Below are 22,708 nucleotides of genomic sequence, written 5' to 3'. Positions count from 1 at the left end.
GAACTGCAGTCTAAATTTGTTTGAAAGCAGCTCTTTTAAAAACATACAGTGTTTTAGGGCAAAAGTGGAATTTTTGCAATCGATCGAATTTTTTTGATCGTAATTTCACAAAAAAAAAATAACGTCGTCGAAAAATTACGACCGGCGATTGAAAAAAAAATACTTTTTCAAAAAATGTTGATGGTTTTTGAAAAAATATTTTTAAAATGATTTTAGGCTGGTACAAATATTTTTAAAAGTTTTTGTCCCCCCCCCCCCCCCCCCTCCCCTTTCAAAATTGGCCCGAAAATCAGGGGCAAAAAAATATTTTACAATAAACTTCAAAATTTCAATGAAAATTCAAGTGCAACCAACTGAAATCAAATTAAAATACATTCTCCTGCGTTTAAAATCATTTTTAGCATGTTTGGGTTTATTAAAAATCTTAAGATTTTTGAAAATTTTCGATGCAAAATCTTTTTTCGATACAATTTTTGTTTTTGTCAGATCTTAGATTTTGAAAACTAATGATTGCAAAACAACTGAACTAGTGTAAAATGCATTTTAAATTTTTTTATATTTTTTTATTTTTTTGCACCCCCCCACCCCTTGATTCTCGGCCAGGGCCGAGGGACAAAAACTTTTTTAAATATTTGCATCGGCCTTAAATAATAATGTAAAGAATATTGAAATTCCTGCAATTCCAAATTTTAAAAAGAATAGAAGACTTCGATTTTTTCATATTTCCAAATGCAGAAACAAAAATTTAAAAAAGAAAAAAATAAAAAATAATATCTTTTAGATATGTTAAAATTTTACAATTTTAAAAAATTCAAGAAATAATTAACAGAAATTGAGAATCTCTACTTTCTCAAACATAAGATATACATTTCCAAATTTAGGAACACATTTTTTTTTTAAATTTTTAAATAATTTTGCTCTTGAATTCAAACTTTCCAAATTAAAAAAGGAAACAAATTAAAAAAACTATTAATTTTGTTTGAATTTAAAAATTGTAGAATTGAAAGGATTTTAACATTTTAGAAAATAAAACTTTAGAAATAATAAAAGAAATTGAGAATATCAGAACAAATTAAAAAATTTAAAAAAGCATTGAAGATTTTTATATTTTTTATTTATTTTTTTCAAATTTAGGAACACATTTTTTTAGATTTTTAAATATTTTTACTCTTGAATTCGAACTTTTCAAATTTAAAAGGAAACAAATTTTAAAAAATATTCTTTCAAATTTATTTAAATTTAAAAATTATAGAAGTGAAAGGATTTTAAAATTTTAGAAAATAAAAATTTAGAAATAATAAAAGAAACTGAGAATATCAGAACCATTTACAAATTTTAAAAAGCATTGAAGATTTTTATATTTATTTATTTTTTCAAATTTAGGAACACCATTTTTTTTTGATTTTTAAATATTTTTGCTCTTGAATTCAAACTTTTCAAATTAAAAAAGGATCCACATTTTAAAAAAATATTCTTTTAAATTTGTTTAAATTTTACAATTTTAAAATTATAGAATTGAAAGAATTTTAAAATTTTAGAAAATAAAAATTTAAGAAATAATAAAAGAAACTGAGAATCACAACTTTTTCAAACAAAAGAATATTAGAACAAATTACAAATTTTAAGAAGCATTGAAGATTTTTAAGATTTTTTATGTTGCCAAATTTAGGAACACAATTTTTTTAGATATTTAAATATTTTTGCTCTTGAATTCGAACTTTTCAAAATTAAAAAAAAGTACAAATTAAAAAAAAAATCTTTTAAATTTGTTCAAATTTTACAATTTTAAAATTAAAGAATTGAAAGAATTTTAAAATTTTAGAAAATAAAAATTTAAGAAATGATAAAAAAAAACGGAGAATCACAACCTTTTCAAACAAAAGAATATTAGAACAAATTACAAATTTTAAGAAGCATTGAAGAATTTTATATATTTTTCTATTTCCAAATGCAGGAACACAAATTTATTTTAGATTTTTAAATATTTTTGATCTTGAATTTGAACATTTAAAATTAAAAAAAAAAACAAATTAAAAAAATCTTTTAAATTTGTTTGAATTTTATTTTTAAGATTATATAATTGAAAAGATTTTCAAATTTAAGAAATAATAAAAGCATTTGAGAATCTCTACTTTTTCAAACATAAGAATATCAGAACAAATAACAAATTTTAAAAAGGATTGAAGATTTTTAGATGTTATATGTGTATTTCCAAATTTAGGAACACATTTTTTTAGATTTTTAAATATTTTTGCTCTCGAATTCGAACATTTGAAATTTTAAAAGGAAACAAATTTAAAATTTTAAGTTCTTTTAAATTTGTTTGAATGTTACAAATTTAAAATTATAGAAGTGAAAGGATTGCAAGGTTTTATAAAATGAAAAATAAAGAAATAATTAAAGCAATTGAGAATCTCTACTTTTTCAAACTTAAGAATATTAGAATTTTGAAATAAAAGAATTTAGGAAAGGATTAAATAAATTGATAATCTCTTTTATGAGATTTATGATTTCAGGATTTTGGAATTTTACAATTTAAAAGGATAAAAATGTTTGAATGTGAGAACTTAAGAATTTAAAAATTATAGAATTTAAGAAATCTAAAAATCTTGATTTTTTTTCTTATCGCAGAGTGTTTTCAAAATTGCAATAGTCCTTTTGAACCTCAAAATTATGTTGAAACAGCGGGTTTTTTGAACATCTTAATCTTTTAAAGTTATGAATCTGACATAAATCTCTGAATTTTTGCAACGTTTTACCTTAGAAATTATAAAACAGTAAACATTCTGAAATTTCACATTTTTGAAACAATTAAAACAAAAACGGAAACGCCATTACAAATTTCAATCGTAACTTCATGACCCTTGCAAAATAAGAATCAATTTTTGAGCGAAAACAAGATTTTGAGACTAAACATTTTGGTTTATGCTCAGAAAAAAAGTACACGAAAGCACACGAGGCGATACCACTGCCAACATGCTAGCATTCAGCATGCATTGACTGCTCGCCGAACTGTGGTTCGCAACGTTCACTCCACCGCGAACTGCAGTATGAATGTGCTTAAAATCGCGCTTTTTCCGCCAATTTTTCGTCATCTCTTCAAGCCGGTAGAATGAAATCTCTTCACTTTAATTTTGCCACAAAGTGCAGCAAAAATCTGAATATATTATATGTGTGTGTGTGAGTGTGTGTGCTTTGTGTGTGTGTTTTCTGGCAAGAAAAAGCTTCTTTCAATAAACAACTGCCTTTTTCTGTGGGTGTGTTTGCTGCGAACGCGCGCGCACGCGTTTGCTAGAAAACAATTTTGGCACATTTTGTTTTTAATTCATGTTGTTTTTTTTTATATCGCGCACACACATTTTCGTTTTGAAATTCAACCTTTTACTGTATTTTGGGTTTCGAACCGCCTTGCTTGCGTTTTTTTTTTATTTCGTTTCAGCTCTGCTTTTCCGGTTCAGATTTGCGGCAAAATCGGGTACATGTTTAAAAATTTTGACTAAGCTTCTCAATGGTTGTATAAATTTTGGGATCTCTGGGAACAAGACTCACAACAGATACAAACAAAAAAATAATAATATCTTAACAAGGTGAAAAGAAAGAAGAGAGGGAAAAATGCAACATAAATGATTTATGGTTTTGTGTGTGAGTGCATGTGTTTGTTTTTTTTCTTGCTTGGGGGATTGAACCGTTCTACTTCTTCGCTCGTCTCACACGACTTGTCGTCCTGCTGCTGCTGTTATTGTTCTCGGTGTCGATAGTTCGTTTAACGGTTCTGCTGCTGCTGTTGCTATTTTTACCTCTAAGGCTATCGAAAACATCACTTAACCTACTGTTGTTGTTGTTGTTGGAGCTGCTGCCGCCACTTCCGGATGGCCACCAGGCCATTCGTCCTCCTCCTCCTGCTCCTCCTCCTCCGGATCTACCGGCGGTTGTTGGTCCAAGCCACCGTTGCCACCACCAGCCGTCGTCAACGCCGTCACGAGCGTACTCTCAAGAGTGCTTAACCTTGCCGTTGAGCTGGCGGCCGCGCGGACTTCCGGCCCCGGAACCCGTCGGTGAGGCTGCTCCTGCTCCGCCGATTGCGTACTCGGTCGCGTGGTTCGCCACGTGCTGGATGCCCTTCTCCATGCAGGACTGGTAGATGGGCTTCATGATCTGTTTTCCCAGGTCGTCGATGTGTGTGGAGGGGCGGGGCATGTGAAGAAAACGGAAACGAAACAAAAAAAAGAGAAGAAGAGAAAGAAAACGGTGAGAACTGAATGTAGGCCAAAATGACTAGCTAGCGAACAGGGAGTGAGGCTAATTTTGAGTTTGTTTGCAAATGTTTAAATGCGAAAGAATGCAACGGAAATTGTGAAGTCTTGCAGAGTTAAAAGCACAAAATTGATTTCAGAAGATCTCAAATTTATAAAAACATAATTAGATGACACTCAATAAGTAAATGAATAGTTTACTGAAAAGCAGACTTTTCTTAAAATCGTATCGTACTCAAATACGAATTCCTCCAAAAACAAAAGAAGAGAGCGAGAGATAAAGTGCTCACACCTGCAACTCTCCGCTCACATGTTTTGCCATTTTTCTTATTAAGGAGGTATTAGACTATGTCAAACAATCAAACTCGCATTTTTTACGGTTGTATGATCCTTGCACTGTAATGGCCTATCTACAATCACTTAGCTTAGAAAATTTCACTTAGCTTAGGAATTTGAATCAATGGAAATGAAGCCGAGCTTCTACAATGGAAAAGTAATCAAATTAGAAACTGACGTATGGTTTGAAAAATTTCAAAATCTACGGTAAGTTGACGTTTCAATATCAAAGGTAAACAAACAACTGCATAGCAACGTATATCAGTCCAGCAAAATTTCTAAGTTGATTGTGGATGACGGCCGTAAGTTGCGTACTTTCCTAAGTAACTACTTTACTTAGATGTTCTAAGCTAAGTGATTGTAGATAGCCCATAACTTGGATTTGGCCCGCACTTTTCTCTCAGCAGTTGTTTATTTACATTTCCAGTCGCAGTTTCCACCAAACTGGACATTCGCACTTTAAAATTGCGATTGACAGGAGAGCAACATCGGGTCGCTTTGATCATTTTTTGAGAAAATTAAAATTTCCCAAGCCAGTTTGACAAGTCGCAATAGTGCGATCGATAGCAATAATTTAGTGCGAAGTCCAAGTTAGTGAGAATTGCGCAATAAATTTGATTTTAAATTTAAAAAAATGTAAAAGAATGTGCCTAGAGCGTCCAATTTCCCGGGGTTATAAATTTCCCGGGAAACGGGAAATTTCCAACTAATTTCCCGGAAAATCCCGGGAATTCCCTAGAAATTTTAAATTCATTGAAAATTGTTATGATTCTAGCTTTGATTAATATATTGCATCAAAATTGTATATAAAAGCGACGCTATTTTTTTTTAAATAAGTCTGAAGATCAATTAATAGCTTAAATACATGTAAAAAATCATACCGAAAAACGAAACTATTGGCACTACGCCCCCCGGGGCATGGCCTTCCTCTAACGTGGGATTTCTGCTCCAGCGCCTCTGACGAGACAGGAGAAACCGGGACCGACGTTTTACTTCACCATCCGATAGAAGCTCAGTGGATTTTTTTTTATTTTTTTTTTATTTTTTTTTTTTATTTTTTTTTTTTAATTTATATTTATTCAAATTTCTTTTCCATGTACATTCATTCAGTTAAAATATTATTGAGTGTCCAATCACAAACGATGACTTTTCACCTCAATTTTAAATACTAGCAACTTTCATTTATTCATGAAATATTGTAGCTTTCGCTATTCAGTGATTTCAAATGTAGGAGGTCCTACATGTACAAAAGGGAAAAGGAGCTCAGTGGATAAGGCGGGAATCGAACCCGCGTCTCATAGCATCATCGGGATCGGCAGCCGAAGCCGCTACCCCTGCGCCACGAGACCCACCATACCACTACAAGTAAATGTATATTTTGTCTAATTTTATAATATCAAATCGTATAATAAATCAAAACAAATCTATTTTTTTTAAACAAATCATACTGGTTTCAGCTTTTAAACAAAATCATAAAGCTTTTTAGATTTTCCTGAAAAATCTAACTTCTCGTTGCACTTCAAACAACTCAATATTTCTTAAATATTTGGAGCAAGTTTTTAAAATATTTTTTTGCACCTCTCAAACAACACAATGTAGTTTTTTAATTGATTTTTCATGGTTTTATTATTCCACATGAACCAACTTTTTACGTTCATTATTGACTTCGGCTGAAATATGTTTCACAGGGCAAACACTTAAAGTATATGTACGATAAATTAACAGAACTTCAGAAGGATCTTTTTTTTTAATTTAGCCCTAAAAACTCAACCCTATTGTTGCACCAGTGCTCTTTAATTATTTTACTTCAAAATGTGGTTTCTTGAATAGCAGGTATTACACGAATTGATATAACTGTTTAAAAATCTCAATTTTGTTAAAAAAAATATTTTCATTAAGCTTGATCTGATTCCAGATGCTTCTAAAATTATATAAAATGAAAAAAAAAAATAATGAAAAATTAATTCTATTTTATGAGAAATGAACAATAAATGGAGTTAAACAAAATTTTGTTGAGATTCTTATTTTTTTAGAGCAATTTCACAAAATCGATTCCTAAAAGTTAAAAGAATATGTATACAGTAGTTGTTCGGTAACTGGGCGTTGTTTAACTGAGCTGCTTTTTAACTGGGCGCTCGATAACTGGGCCGTAGCCCAGTTAAAAAGCAGACAAACGTCAAAAAACCAAAACAAACCAAAATGACTGAGGGGTTAATGGATGCAAAAATCATATTAAATAAATAAAAAAAACTTTTTTCAAACATTTGTTTAATTTCAAGTTATAATTAAAGAAATATGAAAAGTAAGCTTTGTAAATAAATTTGAATAACTTTTATTTTTAAATTTCATCAGGAAAATATTATGTATCGTTGGTCCCCTCGTTATTTTTTCAGCCCAGTTAACGAGCAACATTCGGTGACTGGGCTACGTTCTCAGCCCAGGTACCGAACAACTACTGTACCTTCGTTTGAATTTCGGGAATTCCCGGGAAATTTCAAAATTTCCCGGGAAACGGGAAATATTTTTTTACGGGAAATCCCGGGAATTCCCGGGATTTTTTTCCCGGGACGGGAAATTGGACGCTCTAAATCTGCCTATTCATATTTTTTTTTAAATTAAAAAAGTGAGGTGTTTTCTGGAAATTAATTTTTATGTGACAAAAAGTGATTTAAAAATCTGCATTTTTTTTCGTGTATCAATTTTCTTTATTGATACTTACAACTTTTCCGAAAACACAAAATCGATCCATTTTGTGGTTATTTTGGCATACGGAAGGCACTCAAAAATTTAAATTTGGAAGGAAAAGGCTAATTTTGTAGAGAATTGCTCAATGGTTTATTTTTTTAACATTGATAATAGAACAAAAAGTTTCCAAGATATTTTCACATGAAAAAAGTGGGAAAATTAGATAACATCGAGATAAAAAATAATTTCTCTCAAAATTATTTTTTTAAGGGAGGCTGTATCTCAGCCACAAACAAAAGTTCCTCAAATTGACTAAAATTTGAAATATGTGAAGCTAATTGGAGCCAATCTAAATGTGACCTTTCAATTAAAATTGCTTCTTAAATCTTGTTTTAATTTTGTAAAAGAATATCACCATCATAAACATTGAATTTTTGGCATCCCTGTCATAAAATATCTCTATTTTTAAACTATCTGGCAACGCTCCCATATTTTTGGAAATAGAAAGTTGGAAATTGTAAGCTAGATGACGAATATTGGAAAGATTTTTTTCAGGAATCTGGGAACACTGCCGAGGGATATCGGTATTTTTTCGAACAGAGGTTCCAGAGATGCCAAATGCACAAAATTTTCTAGGCTTGCACCAAACAGTTTTTCATTATTTTTTCATGTTTGCTGTACTGCCGTTCTACGCATAATTGTCCCATGTTCAAAAAAGTGCAACTGAGAAAAACGAGATTGAAATTTCTCGAACGATTTCTGTGTTTCTACGCATAATTGTCCCTTGGGTTCCTATTCGCCCGATATGTCCCTTACCACCCCAGTTAGCAGTTTATTACTCTAACTTGTGATCTTCTTGCTATACAATAGGTAAACACAACATAATGCTTTGTAAAACTAATGACTTCGTGAAAGAAAATACTCGGTGGGACAATTATGCGTAGAAGTGTGACGGTGGGACAAACAGACTTGGTGTTGTTTTTCATGATTTTCTGAACAAAGTACTAGATTTTATGTGTTTTTCGAAAAGTATACAACAAACTAAACTTAAAAATGTTGAAAAGTCAAAATCGTCAAAAAAAAATGACATGGGACAATTATGCGTAGAACGGCAGTGTAGTAGAATAAAAACGTTAATAGGTTTTATTATTTTATTTGAAATTTCGTAAACACTTTAAATTTCTTGAAAAGACAAGAGTTTCAAAAGTGTCATCTCATCATCTAGCTACAAATGATAACATGGCCAGGCAGACTGCGTAAAATTTGCCGCTAATCGGATTACTTGACATAAAATCAGTATTAGCCCAAAGGTTAGGTTACATTACAGAAAAAAACAACATTAAAGCCACCTTCGTTGCGATACCTCTCACAAAACCAATACTTACCTTTCCCGCGCAAAAACCTCCCCCAACAAGAAAAACAAACAACAACCAACTTCACAGAAAAAAAATCTTCATTCTTGATGCGTTCTTCGTCTTCTTCTCAGACGCCGGAACGGCTGTAAACACCAACGAAAAAAAAAAACGAGGGGTCAACAACAGAGATGCGCTTGTCTTGTCGGCAAAGGTTTCGCAGTTAGTAGACTATCCTCCAAACTAAAGAAGATTAAACTGAACTTAAAGGCAAATCACAAAACACACACGGCGTTCAGATTTAGACTTTTTCGCTTATTTAATTTAATTAGAACTAGATCTAAGAGGGATGAAGGGGGTTGCTCGGGGGAAATTCTCTCTAAACAGATTTTACACCAGTTTAAGCAACTTGAGCGCGTACACCAGCTCGTCCTGGTGCACGTACAGCACGATGCCGAGGCCGGTGAGGCAAAAGCAGGACGCAAACCAACTTACGTTTTCCCAGAGGAGGTTCGCGATCTCGTCTAACCGCACGCCAAAGTCGCTCAGCTCGCCGCTGTACCTGTAGATTCAGAGAAAGTGGAGTTCAGTGAAGGTTGGCGAACATTTTGCTTTGGAAGCTCCTACCGGATGTAGGCCCACGTGGCCAGCGTGAGCAGCGCGACGCCCATGATGAGGTTGGCAAAGTTGGCGAACGTGTACAGGCCGACCAGGCCGAAGATTCCGCTGAAGATGTACATGACGACGGCGATCGCAAAGTAGACGGCCGGCGTCCGCGCCGCCTTGAAGATGTTCTTGCTTTCGTTGTGCGCCCGGAACGTGCCGAACTGTTCGTCCAGGTCCTGTTCGAGCTTTTCGCGGTACTTTTCCGAGAACTCTTCACCGCCCATCTTGCGCTTGGAGGAAAACTGAAAAAATGGAAACATCAACGGGGGTCTTGAAGGAGCTATGTCTACAACCCGCAGGAGATGAACCCACCTGATGCAGTGCTTTCTCCTTGATCCGTCCGTGCTCCGAGTCGAGATGGGCCGAGCTGAGGTACGGCTTGTTGCCACCGCAAACGTCCTCCATCAGCTGGGCGTAAATGTCCTTGGCCGCGGCCACCGCCGTCAGGTTGTTTGCCTCCGCCGTCGCCACCAGCATGCTCTTCGGTTCCGGCAGCTCGTTGCCCTTGTAGATCGCCATGTACGACTTGAAGTACTGAACCAAATCCCGTGCCTTCACCCGTTGCCCATTAATCTCCTTCGGGATCAAATTCTCCGGCCCCAGCAGCATCGGCACCAGCTCCTTCAAGCTGTTCTTAAACTCGGGCGTAATGTCCGCGAGCCGCCCGTCAAACGTCTGGTTCGTGGCCACCGTCAAGCCCGGATGCGGCATCAGAAAGCAAGCAATCTCCGTGAAACAGCTCGCGATGTGACGCCGCAGCGACTGCAGCTCCGAGTGCTGCTTCTCCTGCACTTCCATGCGTCGCTTCAGCAACACCTCTCCGCCCAACGCACCGTACTCGGCCTCGTACGGAAAGCTCCAGTCGCGCACCAGAAACTGCAACCGCTGGAACGGCTTCTTGCCGCTGTCGGCCAGCGCCAGCCGCCCGTACTCGGTGAAGAGCTGCAACGAAAATACAATTAAAAAAAAAATCCCGCAAAATTTCAAGGGAAGATCAAGTACCTGAAGATGCTGCAGGTCGTCCTCCTGGATGTTCTGGGACAGGTTGTAGATCTGCACGGACGAGAGCATCGTGCTGAGCGCGAACACGGTCGCGCAGTCCCGCACCGTGCTCTGGCTGTCGAAGGTGCCCTGCGTGTCCAGCAGGATGATGGCGAGCTAGCGGGGAGGCAATGAGCAAAATTAGTATAATAAAACATGGTTTATTTAAAGCACAATTTTATTCGAACTGTGTAAACCTGACAAGACCAACTATATTTTTGGTTTGAATGTATGACAAAAGGTCGAACGGGCAGAAAGTCGAATATAGAATGTACAAAACCAACATTCAAACTTTCATCCATTCGATTTACTCTTTTACTCAACATATGCCAATTTGGAAAAGACGTTAAACAATGATTTTTCGCCGGTACAGACAATAAGTCTTCCTGGTGAAGCACCACTCAAAGTTTTAATTTTAATTTTTGCATGGATTCGATATTTGTGGGACAAAGTAGAGCCATTCTGAGAGGTGGCTCTGGACGTTAGAGGGTTAAAAAGCAGTCGATGTAAATACCACGTTCAATAAATTTTGAAGCCATCTTAAAAGCTTTCATGAAATTTCAACACATGTTTATTTTTTTTTAAAAAAAAAAAAGCTCTTAAGAGAGAGATTCCTCATATGGCCGAATCTTAATAAAGACACAGAATCTTAAAAGGTCAATAATAAAAAGGCCGTATTCTAATTTTCACTTAGATGAAATAAACAAAAGTGAAAAGTCATAAGAAAAATCATTTTATAATTAGCAGGAACATTCTAATCTAAAATTCTAAAATTCCAAAATTCTAAAATTCTAAAATTCTAAAATTCTAAAATTCTAAAATTCTAAAATTCTAAAATTCTAAAATTCTAAAATTCTAAAATTCTAAAATTCTAAAATTCCAAGATTCTAAAATTCTAAAATTCTAAAAGTCTAAAATTTAAAATTTAAAATTTAAAATTTAAAATTTAAAATTTAAAATTTAAAATTCTAAAATTCTAAAATTTAAAATTTAAAATTTAAAATTTAAAATTTAAAATTTAAAATTTAAAATTTAAAATTCTAAAATTCTAAAATTTAAAAGTCTAAAATTTAAAAGACTAAAATTCTAAAATTTAAAATTTAAAATTCTAAAATTTAAAATTTAAAATTCTAAAATTTAAAATTTAAAATTCTAAAATTTAAAATTTAAAATTTAAAATTTAAAATTCTAAAATTTAAAATTTAAAATTTAAAATTTAAAATTTAAAATTTAAAATTCTAAAATTTAAAATTCTAAAATTCTAAAATTTAAAATTTAAAATTCTAAAATTCTAAAATTCTAAAATTCTAAAATTTAAAAGTCTAAAATTTAAAATTTAAAATTTAAATTTCTAAAATTCTAAAATTCTAAAATTCTAAAATTTAAAATTTGAAATTTAAAATTCTAAAATTTAAAATTTAAAATTCTAAAATTCTAAAATTTAAAATTCTAAAATTTAAAATTTAAAATTCTAAAATTTAAAATTTAAAATTTAAAATTTAAAATTTAAAATTCTAAAATCTAAAATTTAAAATTTAAAATTCTAAAATTTAAAATTTAAAATTTAAAATTTAAAATTCTAAAATTCTAAAATTTAAAAGTCTAAAATTCTAAAATTCTAAAATTCTAAAATTCTAAAATTCTAAAATTCTAAAATTCTAAAATTCTAAAATTCTAAAATTCTAAAATTCTAAAATTCTAAAATTCTAAAATTCTAAATATTTAAAATTCTAAAAATCAAAATATTTAAAATTCTAAAATTCTACAATTCTAGAAATCTTGAAAAAATGATAAATTGTAGAATTTCAAATTCAAATACACTAAAATTCAGAACAATGATAAATCTATGATTTAAAATTTAGAAATCCCTTAATTATAAAATACTGCTGTAAATTCAGAAATATTTTAATTGCAATCCCTAAAATTAAAAAAAAAAGTAGCGGAAAATTCGATCGTTTAACATGCTTAAGTTTTTTAAACCAAGAGCGTAAACAAATATAAACAAGTAAATTCTAAAACAAACAAAACTGAAGTATGTGAAAATCCGAAATCTTAAAATTCTTATATTCTTAATTTCTTAAATTCCAAAAATTAAAAGTGTTCAAAATTTTATATTTATAAAAAAAACAAAAATTATAAAGATTAAAAATTCTTTAAATTAAAAATGCCAATATTTTAATAAACTAATATTCAAAAAAAAATCCTGAATAAAAAATACTGAAATTCAAATATTTTGCAATAATCCTGATTTTTTATTGCATAATATAAAAATTAAAAATCAAATGTAAAATTTAAAAAATATTCAATTTTGAAATTTTAAATTTAATTTTTATATATCAGAATTTTCAAAACCCGAAAATCCTAAAAAAATGTGATTAAATTAAGTTAAATTAAATGTCTAAAACTATTTATGTTTAATTGTTTTAACAAGGATTTTAAAATTAAATTCAGTCCGTACTCGATTATCTGAAGGTTTCGTCTGAATTCACTCCAAATAAAAGAATTAAAATTATTCAAAATTATCAAAACATTCTAAATCCAAAAAATAAAAACCCACTTGTCCTTTCCTCTAACTATCCCCTATCTATTAGCAATTTCGAAGGTTATTTTGTAATTTTTTTCCTTCCCCTGCTCAATTTTTCTCCCGTGTACCAGTAAACTCTAAACACTGTTTGAATTAGTCAGCTGTTGAAAGGTACCCCATATCTCAGCTTAGGATAATTACAGCACTGATGTTTTTGCCAAAACAATCCAATAAATGAAATGAAATGAAATGAAAAAACCCACTTGGAAACTAAAAATACAAAATTAAAAATTCAATACAGCCCGTTCTCGATTATCCGAAGTCCTCGAAATACTGTAGAATTTTTTTTGTTATAATAACCGCTATTTTCTACCTCCAACTTTGGCAACATTTTCTACCCGATTTTGGCAACACCAAATATTTTTAAACTTTTAGTTTCCTGAAGCTTTCGGGGACTAATTTATTAATTCTTTATTAAATTCTTAAGTACTCAAGCGAAAAAACGACTGAGGGACATGTCAATGATAACTTAACGTCAAGAAAAAAATATTTTTGGTGAAAATAAATTCGATGTGGAAAAAAACTAATTTAGCAAATCAATTTTTTAATCATGTCCATATTCCTCCAAGTGAATTGTCAAGTTTGATTTTTTGAGCAAAAAAATATATGCTTTAAATTTATTTTTGCCTGTGAAGAAATACATCGGTTTTGATGATAACGTAATTTCTTCATGGTTCATAGTGCCGATTTGATGGGTTTCATACAAATATAAAATAATTGTTGAGCAGCCTATTTTTTTATTTCCAGATTTTTGCAACATACACATCTTGAGTGTTTTTTTTTTTAGAAGAACATGAACCTTATAAAAAAACCCCTCTAGAAATCATCTAATGTTGAGAAAATCGGAATCGCACTGTAATAGCAACAAACTTGATCAATTATATCAGTAATAGAAACCTGATTAGAGCAATTCTCTACCAAAACCGGAAATGGATTTTATTTGTATTTTTTGATTTGGCTCAAACTTTGTGGGGGCCTTCCCTGTGACCATATAAGCTATTTTGCATCATTGGTTCACCCATACAAGTCTCCATACAATTTTGGCTGCTGTCCATACAAAAATGGTATGTAAATATTCAAACAGCTGTAACTTTTGAGTGAATTTTCTGATCAATTTGGTGTCTTCGGTAAAGTTGTAGGTATTGTTGAGGACTATTGAGAAAAAATAGGTACACGAAAAAAAATGCAGATTTTTTAATCAACTTTTTTTTTCACAAAAACTTAATTTCTCAAAATACGAGGGAGAGAGTGGTGCTCTTGTGCGGTACAGTCACGTTCGTCCGGGGCTAGTATTCGAAGTTGGTTTTTAGCCGTGTAAAAAGTGACGCGTCTGGTTGAAATTAGTGCTACGTGTTGTGCAGTGAGAGCGTGCATGCAGCCGTGAAGAAATTTTCGCGAAATTCCTGGAATTAAACCAGAATTCAGTGTTTGAATTGGTCGAAGATTTAATATTTTGAAGGCGGCCATGATTTTTTCACTTTTGCCAAGCCGAGGCATTTCGCGATAGTTCTATTTTCGTGAGAGGAGAAGAGGTGCTGAGTATCGTTGGTGTTGGTGTTGGCAGTGCCAACTTGGCACGTTATTTCTCTCAAAGAGCGTCGGCGAGAGAGGGGCCGATTCAAAGTGTGTGTGTGTTTTTTGGTTTGGCGATGACGATGTGGCTCGGCGGCGCGCGCCTTCGTGTGTGTAAATGTGAAGCATAGAGCTATCTACGTGCGCATGTATTGCGTGTACGTACACGATGGATTTTTAGGTTAAAATTTGTGGTCGCCAGCAAATACAAATGGTAAGCTAGTGTGCGTGAGATCGGGCTTAGATAACTCTATAGCAACCCAGCGTGCGGGTGAGCTTTCGGTGTGTTTGCATGTTTTCTGCTGGTAGCGATGGCAGTACTTACACACACTAACTAACGCTCTGGTGTGCGCAAACGAAAATTCTTCAAAAGAACTGGGTGAGCGAATTCCAATTGGATTTTTTTTATATATGTGTGTAAAGTGTGTTTGATTTTGAGTAGGGTTGTTCTTGAATGAAATGTTTTTATTTATTTAAGAAGATTTGAATCGGCAGTAGTTTAATCGCGTGTGTATAATTTTGTGTTTAGCTCTTGTGAAAATTCATATTTAACTACATAACGCGTTCGGAATTAATACTTAAAATCCAGCAGTATTATAATTCATCATAACTCGACATTTTTTTGATTAGGTCCTATAAACATATGAAAGACAATAGTTTATAGGACTTTTTCAAAAAAAAAAACTCTGGATAAGACAATTTTGTTTCGGTTTTTCGTGTTCGTGACTTCTTCGTCGGTCTTTTGTTCGAAATACAATGAATCTCGTTTTAAATATATCAAAACAATAACTATTTCAACTTAGTATCAAAACTAAATTTAAATACATTAAACTAAAATAAAACAATTCAACATCTAAAAAACATGCCTTAACTAAATTTACCATCAGTACACTATCAGTTAAAAATCATTTTCTACGTATTAAATAAAATTAAATTAAAATTTACATTATAAATAGTTAATTTCACTCTACAGCCGGCTGTTTGAGTTTAACTTTTAAATTTTAATGCAGGTACTGCTCAATACACTATCAGTTAAAAACTTTTTGACACACCTGCAATACCTGTCAAGGTATATCCTAGGTCTTACCTTTCTACTAACATTGAGTCCAAAACCTCCCTACAAACATCTATACCACTAAGGTGACGTAGGGTCCCTGCGCACTTTAGATAGGTGTTTACTAACATTCCTTCATTTCCCGAGGATAGCTTGACCCGGCGTGGACCCCCTTATGCCCTGGGCTGTATTACACACTCATCAAAAGATGAAGACATGGTATCTCCCGTGTTGGATTATTATTCCGGATGAGGGTCTAACACAACCACACCAAACAGTGGGATAAGCGTTGTGGAGCCTTCCGGTGGTGGGGCGTCCTTCAAATGCTAATGCTAATGCTAAAACTTAATTTCTCAAAATACGTATTTTTTGATTTTCGAGATTTTTTGATATGTGCCCAAACATTGAATATTACGCCCATTTAAAATGTTAGTCTTGATTTAAAAAATTTCATTTTTTTAAGAGATCGGAAAATTTCACAAATGTTTCATATTTTAACATTGAAAATCGGACCATTGGTTGCTGAGATATCGACATTAGAAAATGGTGGGTTGTTTTGGTGAGACTTAGAAAACTTCAATTTTCGTGTTTCTTTTTCTTAAAGCGGCTGTATCTCAGCAACCAGAGGTCCAATCTTCAATGTCTCTTAGACAATTTTATAGAAAATTTTATGAACTTTAAAAAAAATATTTCTAGAAATGGTCACTCATGGTCACTATTTTTAAAAATCGAACAACTGGAAATATTTCGCTAAAATCAAACTTTCGGTGGCTTTATCTTGAAAACGGAGCTCTTTATCAAAAAATCTGTAAAGTAGTTTTCGATTGCAAATTCAATTTTGCATTAAAAAATAACGTCAATAATTTATTTTAGCAAGAAATTTAAATTTTTTCCAAAAATCAATATTTTTTCAAAAATTCATTACTCGGCGGCAGATTTTTTGACCATGTTTCTCTATGACTCAAAAGTTGCGGTTTTTTGTCTCCTAAAACATATAAAAAAATCTCGAAAATCAAAAAAATACGTATTTATATTATACGTAACTTGGTCATAGGGAAGGCCCCCACAAAGTTTGAGCCAAATCAAAAAATACAAAAAATAAAAATAGTCGAAATCGGCCGATTTCGTAGAGAGTTGCTCATTAACGAATCTACGGATAATCGGAGTTTCAGATAATCAATACGAACTGTATTTTCAAAACATAAAGCAGACCTGCCCAACGTCCGGCCCGCGGGCCGCATCCGGCCCATGAGGCCATTTCATCCGGCCCGCGATGGCATTTTGAAAATAGTTCTATGACTGGCCCTAAAGGCTGTTTATGAAATACTCAATAAATAAATTGAGTGTCAAAATTAGAAAAATAATCTTGAGAATAAATTTTCAGATATAACAAAACATTTATTTGATCGATTTTTGCTTTTTACATAAAATTTGGCTTATTCATCGTTTTGTTTGGATTTTGCCTTTATATTTTTTAATTATTTTATTTCACATTTAAAAATTCATTATGTTTGAATTTAATTCTTATCATTTATATATTCATATTTTCAGAATCAATGATTTATGTAGAAAAATGTGCAAAAAGACTATCAAATCAAATTATTCGCTCTACAGAATTGCCTTGGCGTTCTCGATTGCAAGATTCCTACTCGAAACTAGGTGTTTGAAGGCTTGATTGTTGAGGCAATTGCAAACCTCTTTTTACACCTAGCAAGTAGACTCAAAGACACTAAATTTAAACTTCTTAAAGCTTTGGCTGTTTTTACTTCTAATTCATTTTTCTTATTAGCAAAAATAATGTTTTTTTTTAAGAACAACTTTTCAATTATAAAGTTTTGCTGGAAAAAAAGCTTTAAAAAAAATCAAATTATTCATGTCGAAAATAAAAATTATTGCTATTTTTTTTTAATACTAAAAATAATCATAATACCTCAAGAAATCCGATCGATAGATTTTTTTCATAAATTTCAATAATAAATAATAAGAAATTTTAAGAAAGACGAATAAAAAGCTTCCAGAAATATACACTGCACTGTTTAAAAATTCGTGTCATAAAAACCATTTTAAAATGTGTGTGTGTGTTTTTTTTTAATATTTGAATAAAGATGCACAACAACGCAACAATTGTTTTTTCGTAAAGAAGATTTGAATCCAAATTTCGAATCAATAAATTTTATCATTTTTTTTTTATTTTTCAAACTTAAAAAAAACTTGCAACGATGAAATTAGATTTGTTTAGTCAATAATATCAGCATATTTAATTCCAATCGACAAAACAATGACAATACGATTTCAACCAAAATAAATAAAAATAAAATAAATAAACACATAATTGAAAATTATCTTTTCTTTTCTTAAAATCAGGATATTTGAATTTTATTTGCAACACTTCTTTATTTATTTATTTACTTGAATCAACCTTACAAAATAAACTTTATAAAAAAAAACGTTTCTTAATCCACCATTAGGTGGTTGGTGCCTTCCTCACAGTTACAATTTAATTTAACTCCGAAGTTGTCCTTATTTAGATTTGCATTATTTCCAAATCAAGTTCCAGCACCGAAAAGGACTTGATGAAAATAAGTTTATGAGTAAAAAAATATCTGATACAGACTTTTTCAGAAAAACTGCAGACTATCATTTGAAGCAATGTGGCAACCGGGCGTTTCATATCTGACGCAACTCTCGCACGTAAACAAAAAGACCCGGCCTTTTGAGGTTATGCAAAAATCACCCTTTTTTCTATCTACAAAAGAACGTTTTCATGGCATAACTTTAAAAGTACTTCACTAAACAGAATAAAATTTAATAGGGTCTTAGGGGAGTTCCAAAAAGAACAGAATAAGGCGGATCCGGCCAAAATCGGTTCAGCCAGTTCTGAGATAATCGTGTGGAAAAAAATCATATCTACACACATCCCCACAGACATTTGTTCAGAATTTGATTCTGAGTCGACAGGTGGTATATCTAGGAGTCGTATTTAAGAAGTTCATTTTTCGAGTGATTTTATAGCCTTTCCTCAGTGAGGAAGGCAAACAGTTTACTTTTAACGACATTAGTTACGGCCCACCACTGCATCAGAAAAATCAGATCTGGCCCACAGGGTCAAAAGGTTGGGCACCCCTGACATAAAGCTTCTGGCTTTACAAGAAATTATTATTATTATTATCTATTTCTTTTTTTTGTAATTTTTTTTTTTAGTACTTGTTTCGTTTTATAAAGCAAATACTGAAGAATGTTATTGAGTGACAATATTGACAGCCAATTATTCAATTGACCTAGAAACCTACCTTTTCGCCGTTGGGTTTGTCATGCAGAAAGATATCGGACCACATCAGGATGCCGGTCGTGTCCCGTTCGCTGCCACCACGCCACGAAAATCCCGTCAACGGTTCATTTTCATCCCCCAGCCACTCTGACGCACTCTGGTGGTGAACGTACTAAAAAAAAAAACAATTTAAAATCGTCTCATTAGTTCAAATTTCAGGGAAGAGCCTCGAGGACAAGTTACCTTTGAGTACATGAATCGCAGGAAAAAGTCCAGCAGAAAGCTTTTGCCCTTCCGGAAGGCACCGGCCACCGAAATGACCACCACCGACCGGTCCTTGATGCTGTCCTGGAGCAGAATCTCCGTCAGGGCATCCTCGTTCAGGATGAACGTGTGGTCCTCGCCCGCCTCGACCACCTGCAGCGGTTTCGCGTCCATGCTGCTTCCCTTTAATTTTGGACCACCCTAGTCTTCGTCTTCGTCGTCGTCGTCTCGCTTCCCTAAATCGGTAATTGCTTCAATTTGCAGTAGTTTGCAATCTGGAACGAAGAAAAAAACATTACGTTACAATTTCAAACGAAAACGAAAGAAAAAAAACGCTCATTTATTATTTCGATAAAATTGCCGATCGAATGGAGAGCAACACCCAGAAACAAAATTATGACATCGCCCGCGAAACGAAACGAAGAGATCTTTGCCGTGATCGCGAATGGTTTTGGACACGATTGCAGCGGTACCTTCTCGTGGAAAATTGCGTTCCAAGGTCGTCGTCGCTCGTGTTTCGTCTGTTAATTATTTAATTTAATACGCGTGAGGGTGCGTTAAGTTCGCTGATGACTGAAATTTCCACCGTTTAGGAGCGCTGTGATTGAGGTGTTACGAAGCATGTGATGAGGAATGAACATTTTTATTTGGGGTATGTTTGATAAAATCATCATTTGATTAGTACGTTTTTTGCTTTGTAAATTTACTTTTTTTTCTTCTGCTTCTGACAAGGTGCAAACCAAGATTTGCGATTTTCAGTGTAAATCGGAAGCAACGTTTGCGATTCCGCAAACCGGATTTTGTTCCGTGCAGAACGCGTTTGACACACGTATATGCCCGACTACTGTTCACATTTTTAATAATAACTCGGGACTCTGGCAACCAAATTCAACCAAACAAAACATGTTTGTTATTGTTTACATTGCGTGCGCTAAGGTTTGTTTATTCAAGGTCAAACATTAAAACTCGTTTTTGCCGGAATGTAAAATCACGTAACGTTGTTCTGGATTTGGCGGGGGGTCATTCAAAAATACCGTCCAGTAAAATTTTCCCTTCCGAGTGTGCCTGATCGCAAAATTAAGTGGAAAAAAAATATTTGGCAAAAATAGTGCTTTAATGTCTTCAAAAGAATTTTTGGCTTGGTTGAAAATAATGGTGGGTTACGATTAGGGTGTTTTTACAAATTTTTGGGATATTTTTCCCTTTCTAGAAAGTTTTTTGACATGCTAATTCAAGTAACTTTGTCGAAGACATCAACATTTTATTTTACGCTTTGTACGACAAATTTTGTAAATAGCCCTAGGGCAAACCCTCAAAAATTCGTTTTGTTGAACGTAACAATTTAGTTAAGTTTTAGAGAAAAATAATATTCTGATCACTTTTAGAGCTCAAAAAACAAACATTTTCAAGAGAACAAGATGCCATTTTAAAACTCATATATCTCAAAAACACTATTAAATTAAAATAATCCAGTTTCAAACAAAAAGCCATTCAAAAACATGCGCCATAAACTGCTTGGGTCTGAAATTTGAAGCTTTTCCAAAATGTATTTCCAGAGATATAGCCATATTAGTGTTTTACGTCATATTTTTACCCTATTTTTTCTTATTAAATTTCTGGTTTTATCACAATCATATACTGAAAATCAAATTCGAAGTTCCGAAAGATCGACAAGTCGTCAAGTCGAAGCATAAACGCCAGCACATTTACGCTTGCGCGTTTTACGCTGCGCGTGAAAGTGTGCTTTCTGGATTCTCATAAAAGATAGACAAAGTGAAATATCGATACACATTTTTTCAAGTAAATCATAGACTTAAATTAAAGACTGAATACCCTTTATTTTTTATAATAATGTCAATCTAATAAGTTTATCTTAATTAAATATAATTATCTTGCGACCCATAATGTACCTCCGAAATTTAAAAAAAAAATGTCATTCGAGGTTTGGTCTAAAAAGATTCGAAGTTTTAGGTCAAATTCTCACTGGGTGGTATCATTATATTTCTGAAAAATTAATTGCACCAATATATTTTTCGGAGTTTCATCATTTTGTAAGAAAGGCTCTATTTCACCTCTGGTGATATTGAATCGGTTTTTTTTTAAATTCCTTTTTCACTTATTTTTTCGATGTGGCACTCGGAAGGAGAAATTTTACTTCACGATATCTGTGAATGAACCCCTCCAAACCAAGAACAATGTAACGCTTTTTTTGAAAATCAATTTTGCACTTAATTTTGCGATCTGTGCCATTTTAATACAAAATTGTCCCATATCAGTTTCTCTGCCATTCTACGCACAGTTGTCCTACACAGCAAAAAATCCGATGGTAAAATCGCATGCAAAAGCATGCACATCACCTTCGTCAAAATCAACACTTCATATTACACACTGGATGTACAATTTTTGCAAACACAAAAAAAGTGGCAACCGACGGGATTCAAAACCATCAGTAAGGACTGGCGCCTTAACCCACTCGGTCATCAGACCAGGATAAACGCATATATGGGCTTGACATTTCGGTCAAGTAGGTTTCCCATAATGATGGGCTACATATTTCAGGGTGTAAAATTACATGAAATTTCTTCAAATAATGCAATATTTATTTTACACCCAGGCCTTTTACACGCAGCTGGATTACTACTTTTTTAGCTGTGTATATCAGTTTTTGGCGTTATTAACAAATTAAAAAAAAACAACACAATGTTAGTCTAACATTGTTAGATTTGTACGTATTATTTTCCCATCAAGGTTTTTTTTTTTTTTCGAGGAATAAATATTTTCTCTAATAACTTTATTTGGTTTCAACAGCTGAAAACCAAGATAAAAATTTAAAATGATTAAAAAAATTGAACATAATAACAGCTCATAATAGCATTAATGTCTTACCCGGGTCTTGGTGGTTTTTGTTATAACCTAGTTTAATTATTTGATCCGATAATGCTGAAAATTATGGCGAGACAGACAGTTTTCTGAGCTGTAAAGAGCAGATAAAGCTAGTTGGGACAATTAAGTCATTCTGCATTCTGCATCAAATTCTACACAACAGTTGAATTCCAAAACAGTTGTAGTTATTTCATTAGGGGAAATAAACCCATTTTAAGCCTAATAAGCGGTCGTGTTTGATTGATGCTGGATAATCTGGAGTGTTCCTTGAAATTTACTAAAACCAAGTACACCAACGAGTAGAGCAACTTTTTGTGAACATTTCTGTTTATTTTCACTTTTACTAAAAGTTATGCTATTCCTTTTACAAGCATTTGAAAAAAAAATTTCCAAAATGTATTCTTATCAGTCGAGTGCATTGGGCCACGCCCATTTTTCTATTTTCAGCTTAGTTCTTTTTTCTTCCAGAGCTCTTTTGGGTCTGCTTAGTGCTGCCAAAATTGATGAAATTTTAAGGGAACACTCACGAACAGTAGCATTTATGGTAGCCACCTTTTGTTCTTTTTTTTTGCCTTCACTTCTCGCTCGGTTTTCTTCAGCCTTCGATTAGAATGGGTAGTCAAAAGTCAAACGTCAAACGACTTTGCGCGTTTGTTTTTTTATGGCGCTTGCTAATTATTTACATGTTTCGCGATTATTTTTCAAGTGAGTGACTAACCAATGTGCAAAAGAACATGTTGCCGAAAGTTG

At 32.9% G+C, this 22,708-nt stretch overlaps 1 protein-coding gene across 2 annotated transcripts in view; it reads right to left on the bottom strand.

Moving 5' to 3' along the window:
• Nucleotides 1-3,433: 3,433 nt before the first annotated feature.
• Nucleotides 3,434-22,708, bottom strand: part of LOC6040887 (atlastin) — a 35,022-nt gene continuing 15,747 nt past the window's right edge. For both annotated transcript variants that reach the window (XM_038260929.1, XM_038260935.1), the window contains exons 2-8: nucleotides 19,055-19,350; nucleotides 18,834-18,983; nucleotides 10,295-10,450; nucleotides 9,605-10,234; nucleotides 9,254-9,534; nucleotides 9,122-9,188; nucleotides 3,434-4,155 (exon numbers count right to left, since the gene is read on the bottom strand). In XM_038260929.1, coding sequence (XP_038116857.1) covers nucleotides 3,991-4,155; nucleotides 9,122-9,188; nucleotides 9,254-9,534; nucleotides 9,605-10,234; nucleotides 10,295-10,450; nucleotides 18,834-18,983; nucleotides 19,055-19,249 — 1,644 coding nt within the window. In that variant the 5' untranslated portion in view covers nucleotides 19,250-19,350 and the 3' untranslated portion in view covers nucleotides 3,434-3,990. The remainder of the gene's footprint in view (nucleotides 4,156-9,121; nucleotides 9,189-9,253; nucleotides 9,535-9,604; nucleotides 10,235-10,294; nucleotides 10,451-18,833; nucleotides 18,984-19,054; nucleotides 19,351-22,708) is intronic.

Source organism: Culex quinquefasciatus, chromosome 1 (genome assembly GCF_015732765.1).
Source record: "Culex quinquefasciatus strain JHB chromosome 1, VPISU_Cqui_1.0_pri_paternal, whole genome shotgun sequence".
In the NCBI taxonomy this organism is placed as follows: Eukaryota; Metazoa; Arthropoda; class Insecta; order Diptera; family Culicidae; genus Culex; species Culex quinquefasciatus.
The sequence above is the reverse complement of the archived record's forward strand: the minus strand, read 5'-3'. Positions and strand labels throughout refer to the sequence as shown.